The sequence below is a fragment of the Amphibalanus amphitrite genome, unplaced genomic scaffold (assembly GCF_019059575.1).
Source record: "Amphibalanus amphitrite isolate SeventyFive unplaced genomic scaffold, NRLGWU_Aamphi_draft 000922F_arrow, whole genome shotgun sequence".
In the NCBI taxonomy this organism is placed as follows: domain Eukaryota; kingdom Metazoa; phylum Arthropoda; class Thecostraca; order Balanomorpha; family Balanidae; genus Amphibalanus; species Amphibalanus amphitrite.
The window spans coordinates 162,501-184,536 of record NW_024882416.1 but is presented as its reverse complement, the minus strand read 5'-3'; the positions used below and the strand labels follow the sequence as shown (position 1 = coordinate 184,536).

At 48.3% G+C, this 22,036-nt stretch overlaps 2 protein-coding genes across 4 annotated transcripts in view; one reads left to right on the top strand and one right to left on the bottom strand.

Annotated features, from left to right (window-relative positions):
• Positions 1-480: 480 nt before the first annotated feature.
• Positions 481-1,953, bottom strand: LOC122368092. The gene is made up of 3 exons (XM_043341728.1): positions 1,753-1,953; positions 992-1,456; positions 481-603 (listed from the first exon to the last, which is right to left on the bottom strand). Exons 1-3 carry the CDS (start codon positions 1,765-1,767, stop codon positions 481-483), a joined length of 603 nt encoding a protein of 200 aa, XP_043197663.1. The 5' UTR covers positions 1,768-1,953.
• Positions 1,954-5,083: 3,130 nt separating this feature from the next.
• The window catches only part of LOC122368097 (thymosin beta-like), a 27,506-nt gene continuing 10,553 nt past the window's right edge, over positions 5,084-22,036 (top strand). Inside the window, exons 1-2 of one of the 3 annotated variants that reach the window (XM_043341736.1) lie at positions 5,084-5,340; positions 14,998-15,145. In XM_043341736.1, coding sequence (XP_043197671.1) covers positions 15,007-15,145 — 139 coding nt within the window. In that variant the 5' untranslated portion in view covers positions 5,084-5,340; positions 14,998-15,006. Of the gene's footprint in view, positions 5,341-10,138; positions 10,240-14,997; positions 15,146-22,036 lie in introns of those variants that run through there. The other 2 variants (XM_043341735.1, XM_043341734.1) reach the window with 2 other exon arrangements.

The window sequence follows — 22,036 nt, the reverse complement described above, 5'->3', positions numbered from 1 at the left end:
CGCTTGTGCTACACAGAAGGGTTTGACTACTGATTTTATGTCGGTGGTTCACACAAAACAAGCTAGCTCTGTTTCTCTCTCTCTCTCTCTCTCTCTCTCTCTCTCTCTCTCTCTCTCTCTCTCTCTCTCTCTCTCTCTCTCTCTCTCTCTCTCTCTCTCTCTCTCTCTCTCTCTCTCTCTCTCTCTCTCTCTGTCTCTCTCTCTGTCTCTCTCTCTGTCTCTCTCTCTGTCTCTCTCTCTCTCTCTCTCTCTCTCTCTCTCTCTCTCTCTCTCTCTCTCTCTCTCTCTCTCTCTGTCTCTCTCTCTCTGTCTCTCTCTCTCTCTCTCTCTCTCTCTCTCTCTCTCTCTCTCTGTCTCACTCTCTCTCTTTCTCTCTCTCTCTCTCTCTCTCTCTCTCTCTCTCTCTCTCTCTCTCTCTTTCTCTCTCTCTCTCTCTCTCTCTCTCTCTCTCTCTCTTCTCGTTTTCTCGTCTATTTCTCCTCAATAACTTACCGTAACTGTAGAATGTACCGTCGGAACGTTCCAAACGAAGAAAATTCTTTCCATGTCTGTCGTAAGTTTTTTGAACTCTTCAAACTTCTCCTCGGGAATACTCTGTAGCACCTGGTAAAACAAGATTAGGTGAGAATTCTAGTGCAAAGCAAATAATTATTGTATATATGCCTCATCTTTACTTCAATTACTAAGTAGGCATGAAATATCATTGTTTGTTGAAAATTGGCGTTGATCAAATCACCGTCTATATTGCATTGCATTGTTGCACCATTTTTGTTTCTGAAGAACCGCTTTATACAACACAACTACTAAAGAAGTTTATGGCATAATTTGAATCGATCTATGCACGACCAAACGAGTTTAGAGCGATGATCGGACCAGGTCCTCTGCGGTCAACGGTCATCGATCTAAGTGAGAGACGGCCAGGGCCGGGTTCACCTAGCGGGGTTTGGTCTCTGTAAATTTTCAGCCCTAGATACGCTCGTCATTCACTTACCTGCGAGTCGAATGTTCGAAAGTAGCCGTCCTTCTTGGTCTGTAGTGTGGCATCACTACAGAGACGTTTGTATCCAGCCTTTGCGATGGCCATTTTGTCTGCCTCCGTGACCTGCCCTGGTTCGTCAAGGGAACCGGCAGCGTCTCCAGCACCGTCAGAGGGAGCAGCACCATCACTGGATCCAGCAGAAGGCGAGGCTGTCGCAGTGGCGTCTCCAGGATCAGAAGCACTAGAGGTCACATCACCAGCAGTCTCTGTCGAGGCCGGATTAGGCGCAGGTACGGGAGCGTCTCCGTTTGAAGCCCCATTCACCGGCGCTTGGGCTGGTGGATCGGGATTGGCACTGAACGAGACCGTCTTGTTAGCTGCCTTGCCGGCGCCGCCTTTGGCATTCTTGCCTCGCTTCTTTCCACTGGTAGCGGAGCCAGAGTTCTTGCTGGGATTGGTGTCTGATGTCATGGTTGCCTGTAGGGCGAGATACAGTCTTATAGGCGAATGTGTTAATCTTATACCTAATACCGGTACAGTGTACACTTTCAAATTTACTTCTTTCAAGAAACTTCGAACCGATGACCAGTCATGTCTTACTTTTATCCATTGATTAAAAAAGTTTTAACAAAACAAAAAGGAATGCTGAAGCGAAAAGAAGGGACGACGAAGCAGCTCTGCTGCTAAAAATTACTTTCCATGCATGCAATACATGCATGGATGCATATTGAACTACATGGAAACTGTTTTGCTCCTGCTGTATCAATCCTCACCTGCTTTCTGGGCATGCGACGATTCCCGTCACCTACACGTCTTGCTCTATTTCCGCTTCTCGGGTTCTTTTATTTGATCCGCACAGCTGACCTTTTATGTACAATCCCAGTTGACAGTTCGTTCTTGAAGTTTCTACCACTTCCGCGTTTCGTCGGCACCGACACTGCACACCGGTCGTCGTTACCGACGGAGTGCCACGCGGCGCGGCACCACGCCGAGTCGGCTCGAGCACCTTCCGCCGGGCCCGGATTATTTTTGGCTGCGGCTGGAGATGCAAACTAGAGCAACAGCTGACTGGCACTACCGGTGTGGATGGGGGTGGTGGAAGACGATGAACGGTGAAAGACATGGGCAGTGAATGAAAGTGCAGTTTGATGGGTGAACAGGTAGATGGTGGACGGTGAATCGAAAACGATGGACAGTTGACGGTAGAAGGGTAAACGGTGGACGTTGGGTGGTGGCCGATGAAAATTGGACGGTGGGCGGTAGACGGTGTACGGTGAACGCAATAAACACTCGTATATACGGTGAACAAGTGTTTTATGTAGGTACCGTGGGTGAACGGTGAACGCTGGACGATGGACGGGGGACGGTGGACGGTGGAACGATGGACGGTAGACGACGGACTTTTGCTGTTGGTAGACAGTGCCAGTGGTGGAATGGCGGCCAGCCAACGATGCAAATGGAACTGTTTTTTTTTTTTACTGTCTTTGATTCAGCAGCTTCATATGGAGACTTGCGTCGCCGCGTCTTATCTTCGCAGAGACCGACGTACGCTGAAAGATGTCTATCTTGAGCTTCTTCCCGTCCTTCGGCACGATCTTTTGGAAATCAACTCACCGAGCCTGTAGTCTTGTAGTTGGATGCATTTCTAACCCTGCGATACATAGGTCTCTGAAAACAAATGTGAATCAGATATGACTAGAATATCGACATCAAAGTGACTGAATGTTGAATCGGATAACCCCTTCCGCGCATCGTCTCTCCCGAGTCCCGAACAGGATTGAATATGGAAAGCTTATGCGGTGATTAGATCGCGTCCTACAGCTCGATCTGTCTGTGCACGGCGACTGATAACAGAAGTTTTGCTGTCGAAAAATATCGATCACCATGCATTATTGATTCGAGCTGTCTTATGTGATCGATAAGGACATCAATCGTTAGAATTCCAAACAAGGGCAGTGGCACAAGCTCACCAATCTTTGTATCAGACTCGCATTAAATTCCACTTCTAGCGTAAATAAGTTTTATGCGTCGTAATAGCATTGTTTCTTCACGAGCTGAGCAGTGGACATAAGAACACAAATTTAACAAATGCTAGTAGGCACAGCGGATAAAATGGGAATCTGGCCACCACCAGTGGCGTCACCTACCTACCCACAGCAGCTGTCCAGCCGACTGCAGAGAAGGTAACGCTCACTAGCGCCACCATACGAGCCCGCACGCCCTCAGCCACAGTCGAGGTGGTCCCGGAGAAGGGACCCGACGCCAGCGCCACCTACGAGCATTGACGAAGTGACGAGCACCCTGAGCCACCGAACCATAAAGCACCGAACCGTCCAAGTCCTGCCACACTGTTCCGTGCTTCTATCCTCAGGATACAGAAATCCTTCTCCTCCACGCCGCAACTCCCTCCGGGCTGGACAGGCAACTTTATCTCATGCGGGCTGCTCTCTTGGAGCGGGATCGCTGCTCCCGAGGGAGCGCATCCCGTAGCCGGGTGCAGTGAGTACCTTGGGGCTGGTCGGCCTGTCCTTCGGGATGGGCTCAGCCCCGGTGACTCACTAGGGTGCCTGCCCAGACTAATGTCTCCCCCTAACTCCTCACATCCTTCCGGCTCTGAAATGGTCTGATTGGACCGAAAGGGCCTAACCTAACAAAACAAACAAACAAAGAGTCCTGCCTGGGAGAAGACACCACTGATAAGTCATCTGCTCTAGTTACCGTAGGTACATCTAGACCTGTACCCGAGTGCTGGATAGAATCGGTAGGGGAAGTTGGGGGAACGCCGAAGACTTTTTTTCTGACGCCCGTAGCACGCAAGGTAGACAACATAAGCTATTCTTGTTGGCGTCATTCGAGAGGCCAGTCTTTTGCCTTTCAAACATACCAGGCGCATTTGATGAATTTGCATACCGTTAAGCGCACAAACTAAAAATATCAAACAAGTGACTTTTTCGGCGTTGCCCCGGACTGCGGGGAAAGCCGAAAATGGGAGAAATGATCTACGGGGAATGCCGACATTGATGTTTTGCCATTTTATCTCAAACTTTATCCAGAATTCATCAAAGCTGACACGCGTTTTAAGAGCTTGAGGACGCGGTGCACACTGGAAGTTATAATTGTGTGATATAATAAGAAAATGCCAGGTAAATCATTCCTTATAGGTAACAGGCCGTTGTGTCGGCTGAAAGTGTAATTTGTTTGACTAAAAATACGCGTTGCTATTCTACAGTAGCGTGCTTTTAACACGTGCGTAATCGCACGTTTTCGGCATTACCCCAGCCAGCCATACTTTCATTTGCAGGCCCATAACTTTTCAACGTGCTGTATAAATTTCAAATAGGCAGCACACTTATGCAAAGACATGCTAAAGATTACTTGACCGAATTGGCCAGACAAACGGTAGCATAATGAGTAAGAAATGCAGCTTCAAAGGCGCATGTAGTACAAGGGAAACGTACCTTGAAAACGCTCTTGGCGCCCTCACAGTCGAAGTATTCCGAATGACGACTCGTAACAAACATGCGATAATTGTAGTCAGAGAATCAGAGCATCACTGACAGGTGGCATCCATATCTTACGGTTTTCGAAATATCTCGAATTTCGGCTTTGCCCCAACTCCGGCATTGCCCCAACTTCCCCTACTATCTAGCACTTAGGTGCAGAGAAGGAACCGATCATTGCAATGGTCGTCGGCTACCAGCGTCTATCCACACTTATTCAGCCATTAGTGTAGCTTGTAGAAGTGAAGAGTATCTTATCTATTTTAAGTAGGCATTGAGTAGTTCGGTAGTTCTTGAAACGTGAGCTGTGACCGATGTGCGGAGCTCGTAAATATTCATGCATTTCATAATCGAGCCAAAACTTTTGCGACTACAAAACTTTTAAACTTTTAAACCTTTAAGTGTGATGTTCAGGCTCTGTTGACTGCAGAGGAGGCGAGTTTCAAGTTCCAATAGGACCTAATGATAATAAACAAAAAATTCCACTTTATTTTCGGCTAGGTCTGTAACTCCTGGGCCGTTCACTGTCATCCAGCGCCACCAAAATTCCACCTCACCCACCCATCCTCCCTCCCTATCCACCCCACCGTCTTCCGGTGCCTGTAGACCGCCGGGGGCTACAGCCATGCGGCGGGCGGCGGCACGAGCTCGCGCGAGCCGCTGCCGGCCTCCGGCTCCGGCTCGCTGATTGGCTGGTGTGCCGATCAGCGTTCCCTTCCCCCGTATCGCCGGGTCGCCCGCGCTAGCAGGCGGCGGGCCGGACTGGGCGTGTCAGTGCTCAGAGTGGATTGTGAGGGTTGGGTGCGCGGAGACTGCTGATTGTTGCTGCTGCTGTTTTCGTGCTGATATCGCTTCATCGAGGTGAGTTTGGGTGCGGGAATGTCGGTGTGTTGTATGTGCCTTTTTATTGCATTTGTATGGTTCAATGAGTGGGTAAGAGCTGACCAGGCGAAAACAAAATGAACTGGTTTGGTTTCCTGTGCTATGCATGGGCAACGCTACAAATGATTGCAGGGCAGTGAACATTAGGGCCATGGCCCCTTTTTTAACGCCCATCTTTTTATCTCAACACAAAACCTGCGGCAGTGCAGTTCAAAGAAATGAGACATCCAACCATCGATTGTGGCTCTTTCGATACGCTTAGGTCCAATTTTATTTTATGTTCTCCTCTACTATGAGCGCCTGCTGACCTCGTTGCCGGTGCAATTTAGGTCTCTCCGACCCTTCAGTGGACTAAGAAAGACATTTGGGATCGAGTTATATGTTATATCCACTGTGTGTTATATGATCTCCTTCGACCAGCTTAGTGACCTGAGAGGCCGTGACCTGATGTCAAGACCTTTTGCAAGCATGCTGTTGGACGCACGTGAACAGGATAGACATAATGGTGCCAAAATTGCTGCTTTAGGGCTATTTTTGACAAAGTTATTTATAAAAACCGAACCTAGGTACACCTTGGGGCACGTGACCTGACCTGTCGTGACCGGTCACCAATAGACCTGATACCTTAGAATCAGGTACCAGTCGCTGCGTCTTGTAACGTTGCTTGCTTTTCCGCGAGGTTCTAGCTCAATTAGGTGGAATATCTCAATTAGGGGGCGTAACGGCGAAACGGGAGGGGCTCCAGTTCCACTTCCTGGCTTCCCCCCTCCCCATCTCAGCCGGTATAATGTAGAAAACCGATAGCTTCGGCGATGATATCACTCCAACTAAATTTAGGCCCCATGCGTTACTTGGTAAAATGCTTAGGGCGCCTTTATCCATTTGTTCGATTAAAATTTGAGATTTAAAAGGTCCATCCTCATTACATAACGAAACGTCTTCTATCGGTCATTTATGTTAGCAAGTGCATTAATACTAATTAATGAAATATTTATTAACTGTTCCAACTTTATATTTTTTCACATGGCCTTGCATTGTTTCTGAATACTGTTTATGATACCACGAGTTACGAGGCTGCTTTATGAAGCCGACTTTTGGCGACCTTTTTGTGTCGGGGCAAATGTCAAGGTCAGAGCTCGTGGAGCCCAAACAGGCTTCGGTGAACACCGATTGCCAACAAAGAGATATCTGTCGCGTCTGTGTCAATGTATGGTGGACGAGTGAATCGGACTGGTGAAGGTTGACTTTGGTCAATGAAAATTTCCCATTGGATTGTTTTTAAGATACTCTTTCTTATCGCCTGGTTTTTGCTTTGACTCATTATGCCAAAAATAATGGTTTATTTTGATTGCAAGTTTCACTACTCTACAGCTATTAGCTATGGTTGGCGATTAAACAAGATTTGTTTATAAGAAGATGTTGATTTGTTAATGAAGATGAAGATGAAGATTTTATGTTAACGGGATATAATTGCATTTTTCTCAGCATTAAACAAGTGCTAGAAGTATAATTGCATATACCTTTGCTTTTTACTTGATAACTTAAATTCATTTCCTAACCATTAGGGGAGAGCGGGGCCAGTTGAAACACGGGGTCAGATGAAACATGGCTTTATTTTCAACAGTATGCAACATATGGCGTTGCCGACACCACTGCGCATCCGCGCTCGACCACTTCCTTTGTCAACGGCGTTTGGGCGGCAAACGGACGGTAATTTTGATTTGACACTTGTTTTTGTGTTTTTGAGGGGCGTTTGGGAGAAATCGTTTTTATGAGTATTTTGTGATATCTCATATACCTTTGTTTGCTGAAAGAAGAACTCCTGGCTCCGGAATAACACCTTATTTGGCCCTTCATTCAGCATGATGTCGTCCCTCCAGCTCGTTTGACATGTGCTTTACGGCGCGTGCGAGATGGCGGGAGCGGATGGGGTCAATTGAAACGCTTCTCTGAGGGTCAGTTGAAACAGGGCCACAGGCCGTTTCAATGGACCCCGGTAACCTTTGCAATGGTTATTGTTCAGGGGCTGTAAACATTAAAGGAAATAGTCCACCTTTGAAATGAGCTTTTAAACTCAAATAGTAGATTAATAGAGCTCATTTTTTGACCTCTTTTTCTCCAGCCTTTTGCTTGAAAGCACACTATAGCCTGAGATATTTCTCATTATCCTCATCCGCCCATTTTACCATAGTCTATGTACTTTATGTCACCTATTATGAGGAACTTTGCACTTTTAGCTTTCCAACGACCTATTGAATGTAGCATTTGGAAAAGTAAACCGGACAAAATATCTCCTTAAGAAAGTGGCCTTAAAGAGGAAAACAGCCCATTGTTAAGGATAGGTGCAATTGACCCCATGGGCTGGTTCAATTGACCCTCGCATCGGGGTCATTTGAAACGGGCGTAGAGCTGTTTTATAAGCATGCGTTTGGCACCAAAATATGTTTGAAACATAATTTTACATATCTTAAAATGAAGCCAAAAGAGCATATTTTTTCATGGCATTGTGCATTTTTCGATATGACAACTAGATCTCGCTGTGCATGTCAATATATAAAAAGTGGTTCAACTGGCCCCGCTCTCCCCTATGATTATATCTGAAAAGCACATTTTTTCTCAACTGCATTTGAGATCACGAAAGGCATTCAGGCCTGGCTCATCCTCAGGGTGACACCCGAACACACCTTTGTTGCTAGCTCTGACGGCTCCGGGGTCACCCGAGGTTATCACGAGAGGCCGACTGAGAGCGGCGGCCGACGCCGAGGTCAGCAGAGGTCACCTCCGAACGCCGCCGAGGTCAGCAGAGGTCACCTCCGAACGCCAGAGAAAGCTGTCTGACACAGCCCGAACCGACATTCCTCTCCGATCCCTATGGTTCCGCGCCAGCCGCCGCCCGACGGTTATACCCAAGGCGTTATACCTACGTTTGTTGGGAAATGCTCGGCTGGTCTTTCAGAGTACAAAACGTTTTGTACCCAAATGCTGGAATAATGATAATGTGCTATCTTATCATCTTTATCGGGTGTGGGTAAGATGTATGTTATAAATGTTTTAGTTTCCATTCGATATTTTTTTTAGTCATCTTTAGACAAAACGTCCCTTTTTCCGAAAGACGGATGCTGATTATCTAGATAAGGCAAAGAAGCGATGCAAAACACACATAGCTCAGTCTAATTATGCTTCGTCTCGTAGCTTCGTCTTGGACAAACCTTATCGCAGGCAGCATCGATGTTACTTGTTAGATATACGGTTTTTGCCTTGGCATCAGCGGTGAATGATGAGTTCATCGATTCTGCCTTGGTCTTTTTATTTGTTTAGTGAATGAAGTTTTATGAATTAATTCTTCTCACACTTTCTGTTATAGGATAATTTGGGAAAATATTTCCGCTCTTTTTATCCCAAACAAAAGACAAGAGGGAAGACCTGACGGAAAATTCAATTTATGGACGTTGAATGTCACACTTTTCACCATACCAAATTTCACGATATCTTTGACAGTCATCTGTCCGAACGTGCACAGCCGCGGATTCACATGAATTCGACTCGTGCGTAGTTATCCAAACAAAGCCAGCAGCGTAGTCCGTGCTTCCGCTTGTGCAGTCACGTTGTCGACGATTCGTAATGCACATTGTAAATGCTGCAGCGGTGTGTCGGGGCTCAGGTGCTACTGTTGGCGCACCTGTGGGACCTGTGCCATGCTGCAGGTCAAAGGGGTCAAAGGGCACTTCACTAAACCTTTCGTTTTAACATACCGCACGCCGCATCAGATGTGGAGGCTTTAGGGGCCTCAGCCCGCTATATTTATGTATGAACGTGTCTATTTTGGTGACTTGGTCTAATTTTCACTCTAAATCGGAGTGCTCTTGTCTGAACCTTTAAAAATAACTACCTATATTTTGGTCTGTCACTCGTTCAAGTAGTTAAACGTTTTCGAGTAGCACGTGGCACGTGACGTTCTGGACCTCAGCCGTCACAGTAGACGATTCTGCGTGGTGAGAGAGGTGCAACCTCGTTGCTGGCAGGTGTTGTTTTTGTCGCCGAGCGGGGTAGCCCTCTGTTCGGTCTGCAAACAATGGAGGCTCACGCGAGGAATTCCGTGTCTGTCACGCGCCGGGGGAAGATAGTAAGAGCCGCGCGTCTCTATCTGGATTCTAGTTCGGAATTTTAGCTGACGCTATTTGCGATTCAAATGCAGAGGAAATAGCCATAGAAAAGGAAATTCGCATTCATTCATTGCCTTTAATCCACAGCCGACACTGCAGCGTTACATCCGAATGAAAATGACATTGATTTATAGCATTCGCATTCATAATGGTAATGCACGGAGACAAACAAAGCATGTTAGCCAGTATGTCGCGAGCTTGACTCACCTCGGCAACAGTAAATGCCGTGCCAATAGGCCAGCCCACAGAGACTCTCCCGTCAGCCTGTCGCTCTGTTTTCTCTATGCTCTTCTCGGCCAGTAAATCACCCCGCCCACGGGAGGTGCTGAACAGCCGGACGTCTGCGAGCGGTCCGACCCGCGTGACCGCGCTTCTTCTCCCGACCGCGGGACAGTTTTTACCCCACAGCGTCCCAGTCCGCGAGCTGCAAAAACGTCACAAAAAGCGCGCGACAACGAGCTTTCCCTCGCGTTCTTTGGCACTTTGGCGTGCTTTGTCTGATTGCCAATGAGGCCGTGACGAGTCGCTGTGGCGCTACCGACGCTGGCGTGAGTTTGTGAGTTTGAGCCAACTCTGTCCGAACTGTAATGGTATAAGGACGCTGGTGCCTCGAGGCGGCTCAGACGTCTGACCTGACCCCACCCGACCGGTGCCTGAGGCGCTCAGTGGTGGTGAAGGTGAACGTTCAGTGATCGAGGGAAGAACAGCTGACTTGGTGAGTGTTAAGTCCCCATGGCGTGCTCATCCGCGCTGCTTCGCCCCTTACCGCTGAGAAACGCAAACCATTAGTTGTTGTTGGATGGGAGATGGAGAACGGTCAATTATCTTCTGATCGTTCAGATGGCATTGTTGCGTCCTCGCAGTCTCCGGGTCTAATTGCTGTCCCAGGGTTACATCAGCGTCCTTCCTTACCAGAGTGTTTAAAAAAAAGTGTCACGGTTTTGAAAAAAATATTACTAAATATTAATATTAATAATATGATATTAATATATATAATATTAATGATAGTAGTATAGTAATAATAATAATAATAATAATAGTAATATTACTAAATATTACTATTACTATAGTTCATATATGTAAAGCTAAAATTACTAGCTCCTATATGTAAAGCTATGCCTGATTGGGTCGATTGCTTTCTTTTCTCGTCAAGCTAATAGACATAGTTGTTAAACGTTTGGCATTCCATAGGCCATATAGGCATTGTCAATGTCCAGCTTACGTTATAGTGAACTTTAAATGACTCGTTGCATTGCATTCATTTCGTTCGCTGACATCGGACACAGTCAGAAAATCGGAATTATTTGGATGGCGCTAATACAGCTCCACCGACTCATCGATTCCATACGAACCACGGCGGCCCAGCTGTCTGACACACACGGTGACCCAGTCGCGGTGATTTAATGCAGGTGTGGTCACCTGCTCGGCCCGGAGGGGCCCGGGCGAGAGGAGGCTCAGGGTGTGGCTGACCGGGTGGATAACCCGTCTACCTCGGCTAACTGGACCGCTGCGGGGGCTCGACTACAGACCTGACTTCTGATGGCAGATCTGCTTCACGCTCCTGATTGCAATCAACAGCACGTACTGCTGCTGCTGGCACACATCGGCTCCAGCTAGACAATATCGACCGGGTCCTGGCATTTGCATTCGTTCTTGGAGAAACAGGCGCATGCACTTGGTTGACGTCTTCGTCCCGAAATCGTGCTTAGTCACTCGGGTCGTTACCATGACGACGTGACGTCATGGGTCAGCTCGGTGTGTCTCTCCGCTCCTTTTCTAGCCTATCGCCACTGCGGGCTGGCCTCAGACCCCCCAATTCTGATGCAGACCAGACATGTTAGTTTGCAGATCCCGACAATGCAAGGATGATTGTCATGCAGGTAGCGACTCGACTAATACAGACTCTCGCTGGCTGAAGCGGCCCCGTGGCGGAGCGGACTTGTGATAGGAGCTCTGTCGGCGTCTGGGCCGCGCCCGCGGAGTTAGGCCAGACTGCGAGGCGGGCTTACCACACTGGCCGGACCGGCCGGGATGGAACCGGGGCCGCTGGCGCTCGGCGCGCGGCCGGCGGAATGCAGGACTGTGGATCTGGAGGTGGAGTGTGGAGTCTGCCGTCCGCTGTACGGGCGGAACATCCGCCGGATGCGGGACGCTGACAGCGCGGCGCGTGCTCGGCGGAAGGGCGTCAGATTGTCAGATGTCAGCAGTCGGTATGTCAGCAGCCGCTGACAGCCGCGTTAGCGGGTGGGGTGGGGACTGATGCTGCCCAGCTTTGGGGCGGTATTTGATGATCTGCACCGGTTTCAGGTTTATTCGGATGTTTAAAAAAATGAAAAGGACATACACAATTTTTGAGTAAATCTAACCATTATGATTCGCTTTCGTTGCTAAAGAGCATAGGCATTGGACACTGCAGTTTCAGGCATGCACAGGTAATCCTTACTGACTTCATTGCCGAGCCCTATAAAAAGCATACAATGCACGGCACTGCAGTGGTCGCCTTGAGTATGCCCGATGCCGCTAACAGAACAGAAGCTACCTTTCAGTTTTCACAGCACTTTTACCGAGTCATTCCACGAGTTTGGGGCCCGAGACCGCTAACAAGCTCCCATGGCTGCTCCGATCCGTTAGCTGCGCTCCGGCACGTACTACCAAAATTTCCCACGACGTGCCTGACCGATCCCACCCCCACCGTTCGCCGCGAGCTTGTGAACGGCCATCGTCGCAACTCCCAGGAATTCCCACGTCCACTTGCCTCATCTCCACGTCCACATGTCCACATCCACACCCCTGAACATCCACACATGATCGCTTTTTTCCTTCGGAGACTAGGCGAAACGCCAAGGCGCTATTCGGTAGCTGTGATAAGAAACTCGGACTGGCTTCCGTCAACGGAAAAGATAAGGAATGGGCCGATACACTGCTGCAGATCCGGCTCTAACGGAAAAGCGACTTGGTCCAAGCTCGATCTGAAGAGAGACGTGGTATTGTTGAGGACGTTAGACGGTTTGTGTGTGTGGGGGGGGGGAGGGGTAGTAGGAAGGGCAAGGTGATGAGAAGTCGGCCAGGCGGCCCCATACCTCAAGGTCGCACATCGTCGGTTGGGTATTGGGTAAGAGATGGTATTTGAGGTGGAACCGACACACGTGTCCTCCGTAATGTGGTTGAAAATTGGGCATTGTCGCTACCAAAGCGCATCGCAAATTGCCAGCCATATGTACTGAGTTAATCGCTGATGTGAGCATGAGTAGATCTTAATACACCCGCTTTTGTATTTTGATTATAATAACAAAATATAATTACAAGCTTCTTAAAATCGTATTACAAAGTATTGAACCGTGTAGCGATAATCAATTGCTTGAAATTGAAACGTTTATCATGTTTTTTTTTACCTACATCACACACATCATAGGACGCTAAGACAACATTTATCGTCCTTGCATCTTACTGGAATAGTTATTTCGGTTGAAATTGCTTGGTATCTCCGGCCATTTTTCATTTCTTGCCATGCAGTCTTTGTTTCTGTTGCTCATGCAATGCACCATTCGGCCCATCACCCAATCATCGTTATTCAGCGTTATGTTATGGCAAATAAGTGATTGTGTACTGTGGCTGGGATTGCTTTTGTACGCCTCATTTTCGTCGCCCTTTTAACGGTGACCTCGGGTCATATGTATGCTTACAACCCGGCTTCTGGTACAGCTGGTGCGCCTCTTGCTCTTTTTTCTTCTCTCTCTTTCTCTCTCTCTCTCTCTCTCTCTCTCTCTCTCTCTCTCTCTCTCTCTCTCTCTCTCTCTCTCTCTCTTTCTCTCGTCTCCGTTCAGCTTCTGCAGCCTGGTCCGTGGCTTCACAGAGGGGTGATGAGGGTTGCCGGAGGGTTGTTGATATCAGACACAGAACGCTCCCTATGACCTCCTCTGAGGTCACCACTACGGTGGTGAGTGGTGGCGATGGCTGCAGAACCGACAGTAATGGCTCAGACGACAAACGCCGAGCAGGACTGGTGCTGACATGGCCGGGACACAAAAGGAAGAGGAGTGGTGCCTGCAAATAGTTGTTGCAAAAAGTTGGCTTGCAAATACCTTTCTACTGATTGAAATTATTGGCCGAATAAATATCCGCATTGCGTATTTCACCTGAAGTTTCACATAGAGTTGAGAAATATATCTTAGTATGATGTAGCTTCCGCGACTTTTTTTTTGCGAATAACCGAGCTTTTCAAACGTTCACTCTTCTGAAACCTCCACTGCGGTGGTGCGGGCCTCCCGGTCGGTCCCTCTGGCTGGTCCGTGACCTCGGCTGACCCGCCGCTCCCCCAGCCGTGACCTTTGACCGGCGCCTCTGAGTCAGCCGCCGCAGCGGCATCCACAGACGGCACCTGAGCGGTACGGGGCCCCCGGGCACGGCAGCGTCCCCAGCGACCTGCAGGGCGGCCCGGGCGACCCGGCCATTGGTATTCTGTGGAGCTAGGGGCTCTTCTAGCTCCGACCAGTTTGAGCTTTGATTGACTATCTGTCGATTCCGAGAACTGGAATTGTGGTCGATTGTAGGAACTGCAGTGGTACTTACCTAAGATTGTTTAGTTTTATAAACAATGTATAAATTTTAACATCGCGCACATGCCCGATATTTGTACCTTTCTTAGTCACCAAAGGAGGCGAATCGACTTCAATTTGCTTCCAGTTTTTCTCCTCCCCGCTTGGCTGTCGTCACTCGCCAGTCAGCGCGACGTCCCGTAACTGCTAGGAGGCCCATCCCTTCCACCTCTCCCTCTGAATCGGAGGCCATCGCACCCGATCTCGGCCCGTGTCTGAGAGTCCGGTCCGTCTGGCCGGCGGTCCCCGACCTCTCCGAGATCAGTGGAGCGGCGAGGGAGTCTCGGCCAAGTCTCGGCATTCACCGTCAGTCTGCTCCCCGGCCGTCGGCGTCGTCGTTATCCCACGGCCCATAGTCTGTGGCGGTCGGCCCAGGGGCGCCAGGGAGAGTGGAGAGAGTGGCGGGAGTGAGAGGGGAGGAGATGGGAAATGTTGTGGTTTCTGTTACCACCCAGACGTCAGACTGCCGCAGAATTACCCGACTTCCGAGCGTCCGTATCAGACGTGATGCGGATAACTATATCTCGGCTGGATATATGTTTTTCAGAGCACTGAGCATGCACATTGCATACTACATATTGCTTGTTATAGGGTGTTTTCATGCCAGCCCTATGCATATTGCATAATGCATACCTTATCCAACTCGGTCCGATTCACTCATGAATGGCTTCTGATTAGATACCTTTATTTGCTTATTGACGAGGTAGCGACAAACACACCTTCCACTTTGAACTCCTGAAGTTACTGCACGATACTTTCATAAGTTTTTAAATCACTAAAAAATCACGATATTTTATCTCTTATGCTCGCATTGAATTTGACAGGCCATGTGATTTTCTGTTAACTGTCCACTGAGTGTCTTATCTCTTCTGTTGCAGGTTCTGACGATGGCCGCGCCGACCAGCCCCACGCTGAAGGACCTGCCCAAGGTGTCGCCCACCGTGAAATCCGAGCTGGAGGGCTTCAGCGCCGACAAGCTGAAGCACACAGAGACCGTGGAGAAGGTGGTGCTGCCCACCAAGGAGGGTGAGTGACGTCAGAATGGCAACAGGACGTCTTTGATGTGTGACGTCAGGACAGACAGGCTGAGCTGACGCGGTTGGTAGGTAGCGCCGACTCGAAGGCTCCGCGGCTTCGCTGGCTTGTTTAGCTGTAGCAGCTTTTCTTGAGTGCTTGGCCGGCGAACGCAATGCTTCTGCCGATTAGTTATCGATTTTGTGTTGTTGCCAACAATGGGGTTGGGAACTCGATTTTTTAAGAATGCATGAAAATGATCAAACTATTTTCACAGAATTTATGGTGCATACCATTGCCTCATAAAATCAATAAGCTGAGAGAAATGGGGGAAGAAAGATAGAAAACTTGTTTTGAAAAGTTCTTGAAAAAAGATGCTCTTGATGCTGTTACGTCACATGTCACCTTCTGCGGTTGACAAATAATGGCGCATCTGGCGCACCACGGATTACATGTTATATCAATGGGTGAAAGATGTTGTTTGCTTCACTCTGCCATTCGCGCTGTTTTTAACTTTAAATTATGCTAAAACATTTACGGATGAAATGTTCAGTGTCAAAAATTGATGTGTCTGCCGTGTACTATATTCCCACTTAAAGGGACCCTCCCACCTTAACATTAGATTTGAGTTGAGATAGCCAAAATGGGGTCCCTGGCTCACAATTACCGGTTTCGGCACTCACAACATCGAGAAATGCCTTAAATCGGAAATATTGAATTTCAAAATTGCAGCATTTTGATTCAGAGGGGCTAATGCTTAGGGATACCCCTCTGAATGTGTGACGTCAGCGCAGATATCTAACGATTTTTAAATGTTTGACTAAAACGTTTTGTAGCACGCGGTGGTATATGCTATTTGCGCGCAACATCTGCCGCAAACGCCGCACTTCTAAAATAAAGTCGCTAGAAACAGCGGAGATCCCAAAAAAGTAAACAAAAGTAAAAGTCTAATATCTTGAAAACCGGTGAATATTTTTCGGTGAAATTTGGTAGATATTCGTTTTCGCTCTTTCTGAACCGAGCGACATCACTTCATTGCCAATTCATAAACTTTTTTGAAGGTGGGAGGGTCCCTTTAACATGAGCGCGTGATAAACATTTTATGTACCTCGAATTTTCAAATGATAAAGATGATGAATCGGAGGATGCTGAAAAGCAAAAGCTCATTCCAATATTTGGACTACTTTACGATTAAAATGTTTACATTCCTGTCATCTTATTGATCATTTATTTGTTCTTTTTTATGAAAATAACTTAAGGCGTTGAGAACCGAGGTAATTTCTATCTACCGTGCCTTAACTTACCAGCAACAGCAATCTATCTACGCCCTACGGTGGCAAGGGAGACTGTCATAGGCGTAGGAACGTTTTCGAAAGTGGGGGGGCCAGGGTCCCAGAGGTCCAAAACCTAACCTACCCCCAAAGTCCGATTTCTCCTCGGATTTCGGCCACTTTGTTTTCGCAAACATGCTCAGAGGTTTAAAAAAATCGAGACAAAAAAAAAGAAAAAAATTGGTTGAAATTTCAGGGAGTCTCCCGTCCATAAACTCAAACTGATGGACGCGTTCCCCTGTCCTCCGCAGCCGTTGGCACCCATGCAAATTCCAGAGGCATGCAGCAACTTTTTCATTACGAGCAAGCGTGAAACGTGCAAAGCGAGTCTTTTCAATATACCTATAAAAATCAGCATGAACGGCCCAGCTAGGCTCAGCCAGGCCTATAACGTTTTTAAGAGGTTTTATATCAGCGACCACTGCAACTGGGCTGATTGACTATCACTTATCAGAGGCCGGTGTGGGACTTTTAGACGGTCTGGGCCTTCAGAGGCCAGTTTAACCCTCCACGGCCCGGTCCTATAAGTTTTCTACATACGCGCTGGCCGAGGGGGCGGGGGGCGGGTACGACCCCCCTCGCCGTTCCGCCCCAGGTGGAGCTAGCGCGTCGCGGTAAAACGAGCGTGTGCGCCGTTACGAGACGCAGAGATCGATACCCGATTTTATGGTCCTAGGTCAACCGGTGACCTCTGACACCGTTCCGTGCTTCTATCCTCAGGATACTGAAATCCTTCTCCTCCACACCGCAACCCCCTCCGGGCTGGACAGGCAACTTTATCTCATGCGGGCTGCTCCCTTGGAGCGGCACCGCTGCTCCCGAGGGAGCGCACCCTGTAGCCGGGTGCAGTGAGTGCCTTGGGGCTGGGTGGCCTGTCCTCTGGACGGGCTCAGCCCCGGCGACTCACTAGGGTGCCTGCCCAGACCAATGTCTCCCCCTATATCCTATCATCCTTCCGGCTCTGAAATGGTCTCATTGGACCGAAAGGGCCTAACCCAACAAAACAAACAAAAACCGGTGACCTCTGAGGTCAGGTCAAGTGCCTCAAGGCACGGTTCCGTTTTTGGTGAATAACTTCGCAAAAAATGGCCGCAGAGCCGCGATTTTGCCAGCATCGTGTTCGCCTCTCTCAGGCGCGTCGAATGATATACTTTTTGTTCGGGTGAGGTAAACTTAGGGTGTTGACCTCGGGTCACGGTCAGGTCGGCGTCCCCAGGTCACGAAATTGGTCGAAGGAGGTCATGTCGCATATCATTCGATTCGGCAGGTCTTCTTGAGTCCATAGGTGGCTTTCCCGACTCGCTAGCTCAATTTGATCGGTACCTAGTTATTGACGAAAAACTAATAAGACCCTTATAACTTCATAAATGACGTCGCGCAAGGTCAACATTGCAAAAGTGACGCATCGAACCTTGCAAGGAGTGCATGAAATCACGATTCGGTGTGCTTGAGATAGTTGGAGATCGATCGTTCCCGGCGCCAGGAAAAGTTTTCAGTTTATCCCCATTGACTTATACCTAATGGTGAGGTCACGAAAATGACCTGACCTCATATGAACTTTAGGAAAAATCCGAGATATAGTTACATTATACAAGTTGAGAGACTCCTATTGGATACTAGGTCCTCCAAGGTTCATTTCCCTGTGAAATCTCCTCTGGCAGTGCAAGGGCGTTGCGAAGTTGCGACATCTGAAGACCGTGCAGAGGTTCACTTATGGACCACATGGGTCAGTGACCTGATCTGACCCGAAAATGCGGTTGGTGTCAAAAGATCCCGTTTGATTCAAAGGTCAGGTATGCCAAGCTTCAGCTCTCTATCGCCGGCGTGTTCGGAGCTATCGCGAAAAAAAAACTATGGAGGGGCGGCACCCGCCCCCCCCCCCCGGCCGGCGAGGGTTAAGGCCCTCAGAGACCAGTACAGGGCCTGCAAAGGGCAAGATGAGACCTTAAGATGCCGACTTGGGCCATCAGAGGCTAATGTGGGTCCTTACAGGTCAGCATGGGCCCTTAGAGGTCAGTGTGGGGCCCTAAAAGACCGGCATGGGCCGGCGTTGGACCCCTAGGCCAAGGTGGACCCTCAGAGGCCGATGCGGACCCTTAGAGGCCGGCATCGGGTCTTCAGAATTCAGTGCGGGGCCCTCAAAGGCACCTAAAGGCTAGTCTTGGGACCCCAGAGACAGAAATGAGGCCACCAGAGGCCGGTGTGAGGCCCTCAGACGCCGGCTGGGCCCTTGAGGCCGGTTTAGGGGCCCTCAAATGAGGTCAATGTGGGTTCTCAGCGGTCAATGTGGGCACTTGACCGCCACTGAAGGGCCCTCCGAGATCAGTGTAGGACCCTCAAAGACTGGTTTGGGAGCTGTTAATAGCTAGCGTGGGATTCTCGAGCCTCTTGACAATCGAATAAGGGCCAGAGCCCCATACGCCCATGGGGGCCCATTGGTTGTTTGGGGGGGCCAAATGATATGATGGCCCCCTGATTAGCCTTTGGAGGGGGAAGGGCATGGCCCTGATCCCCCTCTGCGACCGCCACTGCACTGAAAGTGGAAGGGGGAGGGGCAGAAACAGACATTGCTGGCCCCCAGCCTGTTTGAACCGAGGCTGAGGCACGGTCACCCTGGCCCCCAGCTAGTACGCCTTTGACGAACTATGCCGACCCCAAGCAGATAAGGTCAAGCGTTGGTCGTTTGTATACGCATTCTCCTGCACCGTGCTAGTATTGTCTTAGTATTGCCTATACCTTTTTAGTGCTCGCTGTCCCGCGCCTCGTATTCAACAAAATGCTGTCACCAGGACTCACAGTCTTGTCTCTGATATGGTTTCCTTCATTGAGTGAAGGAAATTGCGGTCAATAACGCTGTAGAAACAAAAAGGAATCCTCATTAAAGGGCAAGCTGAATAGTTGTCAAGTTACCGGGTGGTAGGTTAGGTACAGACAGACACTTAAGTCAGCAAAAAGTGGGGGGGCCAGTTAACATTGCTGGCCCCCCCACCTCCGAAAGTGGGGGGGCCATGGCCCCCCCGGCCCCCCCTGTTCCTACGCCTATGGAGACTGTGAAAGAAGCGTAAGATGGATTCTAAACAATTCTTTTGTGATATACTGAAGGGCAAAGTGCAGAGAAGAGCGTACAAGTCCTGTTTTGTGCCAGGCTGTTGCAGTAGCACTTATGAAACTCCGAAAACGATCTTCGTGACGTTCATGTCCCGAACAACATTACCCTGAGGAGATGATCGTCTGCAATAGCAGGAAGAGCTGATGCAAGTACTTTGAAATCCACTATCAAGTCGGTGCTATTGTTGTAATGATCACTGTGAGGTGAGATATTTTGTGCAAGGGCTGAGTGTAATGCCCAGGAAATGACCTCCATTCGCCCCCTGACCGGTCAGGGTTATAAAATTTGAGTGGGTGGCGCTCCGTTTGGGGTTCAGATGTCAATTGTATTTTGTTACTGTCAAACAATACATGTTATGCTGGCAGCGAATGTGTGTAACGTCGTTTTTCGAAACAGAAGTTAGAACTGTAACGGCAGAGTGCTTGCTGGTCTCATCGTAAGTATTGTAAGTGTTGTAAGCAAAAGCATTGTCAATATTGTAAGCATTGTGAGCATTGATGTATGGTAGATATCACCTCACATGATCTCGGCTCAGATAACCCTCTCCGGTGTCCCTGTCAGTAAATGGCACCTGGATCATTACAGATAAGATAATTTGTCATAATTCTTAAAGAATTGGGTGGTTTTGACTCGTTTACTCGAGGTGCAGGTCGCATTTCAATAATTTTCCATAGGCTTGCAATGTAAAGGTCACGACTCTGACCTAACCTCAGGTCACAGATCAAAAATTCTGAGATATACAAACGACACATACTGCAGGTACTGTTTTGAAGACTTGATGAAAGGAAATAACTTCGTGAAAAACTCAAGCTCTGACGTGTTTGCAAACTTTTCTGAGGTGGGGTCAACAAACCCGCTCTGGCTACCTGACCTGACCTGACCCGGCATTTTTTTTTTTTTTTGCTGAGATGTGCGAAATGAGCATTTAGGAAAAGTCACCAAATATGAGCTGAATGTCTCGCGGCGTTTGGCAATTGTACAAGAAAATCCTAAAAGGTCTCCCCGTCCGAAATAGGGTTAATGTGTAGGTATATGAAGAGTTGCAGATGCCAAACATACCCAGATCTAAGACTGCAGTTCCCAGCGCCGCTGCAACGTTTTTAAAACAAACATACATAGGACATACAAACATGTTTATTTGCATCTGTTTTGGATAATAGCAACTCATGGCGCCATCACCCGCGATAACTGTTAGGATTTGAGATATATTTTTATTTAGGCCATTAGTTTGGCTGTAATGTTTATTAATATTAGTTGGGCGGAGTTTGGTAGTTTTTTATTTAACTTGTGGTATGTTGTGCTGATTGCGGGTTGTTCAAACCTTTCAAATGTAAGGACCTTATTTAACTCAACCCTACCCCTACACTACCCTACATACGACTGGACGCTTTCCAAGCCCACAAGCATTACGACGCCGAGATGGAATGTAGCCGAGAAATCACCCTCGCCATCTGCTCTAGAGCTAATCGTGTGGGGCGGCGTGTGGGGCGCCGCTTAGCCTATGGGGGTGCACTTCTAGTGGATGGGGGACGGGGGTGCACCTGCACCCCTTTCATATGGAAAGTTACTTCCCTGATTACAGCTCCCCGTATTGCACCTAATCAGGGAACGGCCAGCAAACGAAGGAACTATTTCTGGATGACAGGCGAATAACCGCTCACGCAAGGAGCGGAGCTCCGCCCCGTCCAAAGTGGCCAACAAAGCAGAGACAGAGGCAGCATCACATCTTCCATCAAAGAACTGGTTTCTGGCTTGGAAGATGAGCTCCATCTTTGCATCCGAGTCGGTGCTGTCAGGAATCAGCTGGTCTTATGGAGTGAGAGTAGTGAGACGACTAGCTATTGTATCAGAGCTGCCTGGTCTTCGTAGCATTTGCACCGATTCTTCTCGATCGGACTCTGAATTCTGTCCCTCTTGCGTATTACTTGAGGCATTGCTATGTAGCTAAGTCTTTGGCAGAGTTTCATTATCCATGCTTTGCAAACAGTGCCATAACAACGCAGTTAATTAATCACCAAGCTTCTTTGCAAGTTCCAATACAGTTGAATCGCACGCGATTTGAGTGCAAAAATCAAGAAAAGTGCCAACTTGTTCCCGTAAAATATTTTGAATATTGACCTAAAAAAAATGAGTAATTTCCAGATAAAATAACAGCGAAATCAGTTTTCGCTTGCCAATAAAACTCACAGATATTGAAGCTCCATTATTAAAGGAACATTTTAGTATATGCCATTCTTGATAAAACTTCTTAGCCACGCAATACCAGCGCAAAATAAAGAGACACTGAAAACACGACCAATCACCCCGATTTACCATAGGAAAATACATAGAAAATGTATGTCTCAACTGCGCCAAATATACAGACAGTTATATACCTACATGTGACGTCATGATTAGCCCGACCAATCAGAAGCAAGTTGTTTTTAGCCACAAATAATTAATTTCTGAACTAACTAGGCATTT